The sequence below is a fragment of the Zootoca vivipara genome, chromosome 5 (assembly GCF_963506605.1).
Source record: "Zootoca vivipara chromosome 5, rZooViv1.1, whole genome shotgun sequence".
Lineage (NCBI taxonomy): Eukaryota > Metazoa > Chordata > Lepidosauria > Squamata > Lacertidae > Zootoca > Zootoca vivipara.
Genome location: NC_083280.1, coordinates 58,350,669 through 58,358,132, shown reverse-complemented (window position 1 = coordinate 58,358,132; position 7,464 = coordinate 58,350,669). Strand labels below are relative to the sequence as shown.

General features: G+C 47.2%; 1 protein-coding gene across 1 annotated transcript; it reads right to left on the bottom strand.

Annotated features, from left to right (window-relative positions):
• Positions 1 to 6: 6 nt before the first annotated feature.
• Positions 7 to 5,355, bottom strand: FOXI2 (forkhead box I2). Its single transcript, XM_060274824.1, has 2 exons — positions 4,540 to 5,355; positions 7 to 507 (listed from the first exon to the last, which is right to left on the bottom strand). Exons 1-2 carry the CDS (start codon positions 5,105 to 5,107, stop codon positions 80 to 82), a joined length of 996 nt encoding a protein of 331 aa, XP_060130807.1. The 5' UTR covers positions 5,108 to 5,355; the 3' UTR covers positions 7 to 79.
• Between the last annotated feature and the right edge of the window lie 2,109 nt (positions 5,356 to 7,464).

Sequence of the window (7,464 nt, the reverse complement as noted above, 5' to 3'; positions counted from 1 at the left end):
ATCAGATTGTTCACACTGAAGGTGCCCAGGACAGGGGTGCCGAACCAGTTTGACTGTCCACCTGCACTCGCATAGTAATTCATCTTGGAGTGGGACTGAGGACTGAGTTCAAATCCTGAAACTGGGTTGCTGTTGGAGCAGAGTAAGTGCTCAACCCAGACCCATTCTGCCTCTCAGATGTGAGTTCGCCCCCCAACCCCCCAGAAAGCTGCCTGGGGAAGCCGTTTCTGCCATGGGCCACAGCATTCATGGTGGAGACGAACGTAGACAAACAACGGCTGGAATTCAGGCTGGAGGATTTGCAGTGGTTCATAGGACTTGGAGAGCAGGGCAGTTCAGCAGAGCCCAAGTCTGGGGCTTGTTGGGCAAGACAGCTCTTGCTTTTGTCTTCCACTTTGTTAGGGACTCCAGGCCCATTTGCTAGGTCAGATCGCCTTTTCCTCTTCCTCCTGAAGTTGCCATTATCAAACATCTTCTCACAGTTAGGATCCAGGGTCCAATAATTGCCTTACCTATGAACCAACCAAACACATGTGAATTGAACAGGCAGGCAGAGAACATTATGAAAGTGAGACATTTCTGGACAGCCAGGCCAATGGGTCAAAACAGAAGCAATAAGCAAGCAGCCGTCATCAGGTGAATGCAAATTCATGTTCCTGCATGACTCTCCAGTATTTTAAATATGCCGACAGAAGCTCCCCACTCCCCACCTTGTAATGGGTGATATCTAACCAAGTCATACTTGACTTAGGTCTATTGAGTTCACTGGTTCTACTCTGAGTATGTCTTAGTTGGCTATAACCCAATACAGTAAGTGTGATGGTTGTAGTAAAGCTGCTCTTCCTAAATTACCATTTATCTTTCAACACAGTTCAGTTGAGTCAACAGACTTACTTTAGAGAAAGCAAATGGTGGGCCTCAGAGATATCAACCTGGAATGTGTGGTTTGGGTCTGACACTGTACACATATATGGAAGTAATTCATACTGCAATCTGTGGGACTTTAATAATAATAATAATAATAATAATAATAATAATAATAATAATAATAATAATAATATAGAATACATTATAAATTAGAATACATAAATATTGACCCCGTGGAGATGGCTGTTTATTATAGACATTATTAAATAATACAATGCCCATCTTTTATTCCAATGTTTAATTGGATTAGTTGAGTATTCTTCTCTATTATGATGGTTCAAAGTGAATTAAAACTTCCTCAATGCAGGCAAAAGTATCTAAGGCTGCAGTCATGATCACAGTTCCCAGGGAACAAGTTCTGCTGAACTACCAGTTCCTTCTAAGTAGGTATGCAGAGGATTGTGCTGTAAGATGATTCTGCTAAACAAGCCGTTTATATTTCTATCCTGATTACCAAACGTTGGAGGTAAGGTGCCTTGATCTTAATTGGGACCATTCAGGTCACACACTTAATATGATGATACCAGACCATGTCATCCTCAATAAGCACATTCAGACATCATACTTATTGAGAAATATGTCATGTGGATAATGATCTATTAGATAATCATTTCAAAGCAATATTGCTAATGGGACAAACCTGATGTGTTCATGCTAGCAGTCTTTTCTTTGTATAATAATAATTACGATAACAAATAAACCTTTGTACAGTGGTTTCAAAGGTTCAGAATGCATCATAGGCATTATCTAGATGCAATCTTTAAAATAATCATGTAGGGCAAGCAATATTGTCTCCTATATAGCACTTTTAGACTGAAACTAAGAGTGGCTTGTCAAAGGCTACAATGGTGAGTTCATGGCAGAGGCAAGATTTGAGCTGAGGATGTCTTGATTCACAGCTCAGTTTCTTTAAGTGCAATGCTACGCATGTTTACTCCTAGTTACAGGTAGGTAGCCGTGTTGGTCTGAGTCGAAGCAAAATAAAAAATTCCTTCAGTAGCACCTTAAAGACCAACTAAGTTTATATTTTGGTATGAGCTTTTGTGTGCATGCACACGAAAGCTCATACCAAAATATAAACTTAGTTGGTCTTTAAGGTGCTACTGAAGGAATATGTTTACTCCTGTTGTGTTTAATGGGACTCCCCCCCTATCCCCAGGCAAGTGTGCATAGGATTGCAGTTTGAGCTACTACATGACAACCACCATACATGCTTCTGTGACTGCACACTTTACACCAGCAGTACAGTTTGATGTTAACCTACCCTTAGAACAGGGGTCAGCAAACTTTTTCAGCAAGGGGCTGGTCCACTGTCCTTCAGACCTTGTGGGGGGCCGGACTATATTTTGAAAAAACAAATGAACGAATTCCTATGCCCCACAAATAACCCAGAGATGCATTTTAAATAAAAGCACACATTCTACTTATGTAAAAACACACTGATTCCCAGACCATCTGCAGTGAGAAGGTGATTGGGCCAGATCTGGACCCAGGGCTTTAGTTTGCCTACCCATGCCTTAGAAGATCTACCTGTGGTTTCAATCCTCTGCACACCTCTCTGGAAATAAGACCCACTTTAGTGAGCCTTACTTTGTGTAAACAGCCATAGGGGCTTACTTCATGTAAACAGGCATAGGATTTCGCTGTAAAAATGCTTATGACCTTCCCCATGTCTGGAGAAATGCAAAAGTTTCATTGGCTAAAGTGTACACTTGCCTTCAAAGATGTTCCCTTCCCACTTCCTTTACCAAACAAATAGCATACACACCCCATGCACACAAACAAAGACAGGTGCTCTCAGACTCGTGTGAAGTCTACTGAACACTAAAACACTGAGTAAAACACCCTGTTTGAAAGCAGTAGCCTTTGTATTCCATTAGTCCAATCAAGGGAACATGATAATAAAGCCACTACTTTCATCTCAACAATGGGGCAAATCAGAGTGGGAGTTGATTTGGAGAAACTGGGTGGAATGACGTTTGGATGTCAAGGTGGCTGCAAACAAGTTGGTTGCTCCACTATGCTTAGCAAGAATGTGGCCATAGGTTTCAATGGGAGCTAGATCTTTCCCACTGCTACATTCATCCATGCAACAGCATGTTTAAGAGCAATGCACAGATGAAACCAGAGGCTCCTATCCCTTGGGTTGTCTCCATGCATCCCTTAAAGGAGATGTCTCACAACCAACAAGTGTTTGGTGTGTGGTGTGTGGTGTGTGGTGTGTGTGTGTGTGTGTGTGTGTATTTTTAACCCTGCCCCGCTTCAATGAAAACTTATCAAGAAATGTAAAGATTATTAGTAGTAGTACTTATAAAGTAACTGAAATTGTTAGATGTTAAAAACAAACAAAAAAATAAAAAATAAAATAGGTCCTGTTCTCAGGCATACCATCTAAAAGAAGAGGAAGGAGATTGATTTGTTATAACCCAGGGTGCACAGGTGGTTTTAGATTCAAACAATGACTGTGAGTACAGGAGACACTTGTTCAGCATTGACTAATGCTAACTGATAGCTGATGAAGGACGGTTTAAACATCTTTAAATATATGGTACTTTGTGCTCTGCATTAATTAATCCAGAATATAATGTCCTTAACCCTGGCATGTCTAATCATTTCTAGTTTAGAGTCCTGCTCTGCACATGTAAAAGGCAGGAGGCACCTTGTAAACTGCCCGGTTTGTGAATAGGGCAGGATATTTTAAACATGTATTTTAAAGCCCTCAAAACAAACAAGCAAACAAACAACCTTCGCATGAAAATTTGGGGAAGGACAGGTGCGGAAGGGCTGCTCTGCTAAACACGCCTTCCCTGGACAAGTCCAATGGACTTGATAGTAACTCCTGGGCCAACTTGCGTGGCCATACCTGCAGCACGCCTGCTCTGAGAGCAAGTTCCATTGAACTCGGCGGGCGTTTCTTCTACCCGGTAAGTACACTTGCTGTGGCTTGTGCTGTGAAATTTATCATTATGGGCGATCTCATCCACATTAATTCGTGTTGAACGTGCCTCCTAACCATAGCTGCCAAGTTTTCCCTTTTCTCGCGAGGAAGCCTATTCAGCATAAGGGAATTTCCCTTAAAAAAAGGGAGAACTTGGCAGCTATGCTCCTAACATTTCACAACACCACTTCTAGAACAACTGTCACCCTCTGATTCCACACTATAAAACAAAAATGTAGGAAACTTTCCTCCTAATTTCTTAGAAACTTGCACCGAAAGGCTGGGAAGACAACCCACGTTTCCCCACGCTCGAGCCACGCACCTCCCGCCTGTGACTCACACGGTAACTAACCCGCGGTCAGCAATCCTGAAGATGAAGGCCAGTGTGGTGTAGTGGTTGGAGCGTCAGACTAGGACTCGGGAAACCCTGGTTCGAACCCACTCACTGGGCGACATCGGGCCCGTCAGCGCCTCTCAGCCTAACCTACCTGGCAGGGTTGTTGTGGGGATTAAACGAGAACCATGTATGCCGCCTTGAGCTCCTTGGAGGAAAAGGCGGAACATAAAGGAAATAAGGAACAAAATAGCCACTGCTTTCTCTGTCTCTCTCCGTGGAATAACCGGGAGAGAGACGCCCTCGCCCACACGCGGTGGGTCCTTCCAGGGATGATCGCCCTTACCTGGGTCGTCCTCGTTCCTGGGCACCTTCTTGAAGCAGTCGTTGAGCGAGAGGTTGTGTCGGATGGAGTTCTGCCAGCCGGCTTTGCTCTTCTTGTAGAAGGGGAAGTTGCCAGCCACGTACTGGTAGATCTGGCTCAAGGTGAGCTTCTTGTCGGGCGCGCTCTGGATGGCCATGGCGATGAGCGCCGAGTACGAGTAGGGCGGGCGCACCAGCTTGAAGAAGTCCTGCTGGCCGGCCAGGGACAGCCAGCTGAGTTCGGGCCCCGCCGACGGAGCGCCCAGCAGTTGCCGGGCGCCGGCGGCGCCATAGGCCGAGGGCAGGAAGGAGGCGGCGGCGGCTCCATTGGGCCCGGCGGCCAGGTAAGGGCTGGACGGCACGGCCGAGCCGTTGAGCCACAGGTAAGGGCTGCCGCCTCCCGATTCTCCCAGGCTGTAGCCGCCGGGGTGGGCCCCCGGGGGTCTCTGAGGGGGTGGGAAGAGGCTCAGGTTGTCGCAGTAGACGGCAGCCACGTCCAGCAGGTCGTGGGCGCTGGGGGGCTGCTGCCCCTCCAGAGCGTTCATCCTAGGCAGCCTCGCACCGACGGCTGGCCCGAGACGCTCCCGCCAGCGGAGGCGCAGGAGCCATGGCCAAGCGCCCACGAGCGCCAGAGAGCCAGGGGACGGCGAAGGGAGCGGGGCAGCGCCGCCCACTCTCTACCAGTCCAGATTGCGCACCCCCACCCTGCCCGTCCAAGGCACAGATCTACTACTGCCCGCCGCCCCCCACCGGCCCTCGACCTCCCCCTTCCTCCCCCCACCTCCTCCAGCCGAGCGGCGCCACGCTCCACACTTCCCCGTCCCCAAACTGCAGCCCCTTCCCCCCACCAATCGATTGTCCTCCTAACATCCCGTCCCCCGCTTCAGCTCAGCCTCCCCTCCCTCCTTCCGAGAATCCAAGGAACGGCAACATCGGTCCACATTAGAAGGGAGTTGACAGATCTCTCTGCTAGAGGCTGGCTGCGACAATGCAATACCCCTCCTCCTTTAATCCTCAAGTTTGCCCTCAAGGTGGTGGCATTTCCCTGCTGTGTTTGTCCCAGTACCCTGTTATTCAATGGTATACTCTCTCTGTATAGGGAGGCTCCATTTAGCTAGTCTGGATAATATTCATTGGTAGAATCTCTCTGTTTTTCCAGAGCATGATGTTTGGGGAGTGTTTTTTGGCCCCATGGAGCCTTCAAAACAGGGTTACTCTGCGATCAGTTTTTATCAACTATGCTGTTTAACATTTACCATACATGAAACCGCTGAGTGGAGGTTTGGAGTCCTTTGTCAGCAAAGTACTGATGACACACTGCTCCTTTTCATCTGCAGGTGAGGCAGTGGAAGTGCTGGACCAGTGTCTTGACTGGATGAGAGCCAACAAACTGAAGCTCAATCCAGATAAAAGGGAGGCACTATTTGTGGGTGGTTCCTTTGACCCGATGGATGGGAGGTTGCTGCCCTTGATTACACTCTTTATTACCGGTACAGTCCCTCTGAAGGAGCAGGTACACAACTTGGTGGAACTCTTTGATCCATTGGTGTTGCTTGAGGCCCAGCCCAGGGTGGTCTCAGTGGCATGGAGCTTCCATCAGCTTCAGGCTATGTGGACAGGGATAACCTAACTTCTGTTGTCTATGCTCTGAAAACCTCTAAGTTAGATTACTGCAGTGCATTATAAATGGGGCTGCCTTTGAAGACTGCTTGGAAACTTCAGCTGATGCAGAATTCAATGGCTAGGTTGTTCACTGGGGCAAGAGACATAGCTGCCAAGTTTTCCCTTTTCTCGCGAGGAAGCCTATTCAGCATAAGGGAAAATCCCTTTAAAAAGGGATAACTTGGCAGCTATGGCAAGAGAGTTTAAGCATAATGAATCCTGGCCTGACTGCAGTGGCTGCCAGTTAATTTCTGGGCCCAATTCAAAGTGCTGGTTTTGACCCATAAAACCTTAAACGGCTCAGGACCTCAATACTTCAAGGACTGCCTCCCCCCCATATGAACTAACCTCATCTCCTGTTCTGAGGTGGCTCTCCATTTGTGGAATACTCTCCCCAAGGAGGCTCACCTGGCGCCTTTGTTACATATCTTTAGGCACCAGGCAGAAACATTCCTCTTCTCCCAGGCCTTTGGCTAATTTAAGAATCTATGGCCTTTATTTTTGTTTGTTATTATGCTATATATTTTTGTGTTAAGTTGACACACTGGAGCAGAGCTTTCTTTTCAGCTGGAACTCACAGGACCTCAATTCCAGCACCTCTCAGGTGGGCACTATTGCCATTCTAAGAGAACAGGGGAGCCGTTCATGGTGAGTTCCAGCAACTCTTTTCCTATTTTTGCAGGCTTCAAGTGAACTGGCCAGTTTCCCCAAACCAAACAAGATGGAACTCAATTTTGCTTTTTGTAGCTGTGTCACTGCTACCTGCCACATACCTGATGTAACATATGATGCCAGGTGTGCAGCAGGAAGGTGTAGTTTGGGGAGTCAGGTGTGGCCTGTGGGTCAGTTTCCACACCCCTGGTATACACAGTGCTGATCTGGATGGGCCAATGGACTGACTTGTTCCTCCTGTGTTGTATGTTCCACATCAAGCCTGTCCCTGGGAATAGCCTCCCAAATGGAATTTCTTGTCTCCCTTGCAACTATGAGTGCCAAAGCCCTTTGTGCCCATTAGTAGCAATTTTCCCAAACAACCACTGTTTTTACCTTCCTTCCATTGTCAGCCCACCTTCCTTTCCCACCATTCTCCCTCTCCCAGCCCAGTTGCCTTTCTTTCCCCAGTGGGAGACATTCATTGAGAAAGAGTGCCAAGCACACCATTTGCTGAGCTGCACTTTACTCCTGATAGTTGGTGATGCTTTTCATAGGCATCTGATTGGTCACTGTGAGGATAAAGATG

What these genes read in the sequence shown, in the direction of transcription:
- FOXI2 (XM_060274824.1), bottom strand. Translation starts at nt 5,107, where the DNA reads ATGAACGCTCTGGAGGGGCAGCAGCCCCCCAGCGCCCACGACCTGCTG. An exon ending in CGAGGACGACCCAGGTAAGG is followed by an intron (nt 508 to 4,539) that starts GCGATCATCCCT and finishes TTCATAGGTAAG; the next exon opens with GCAATTATTGGACCCTGGAT.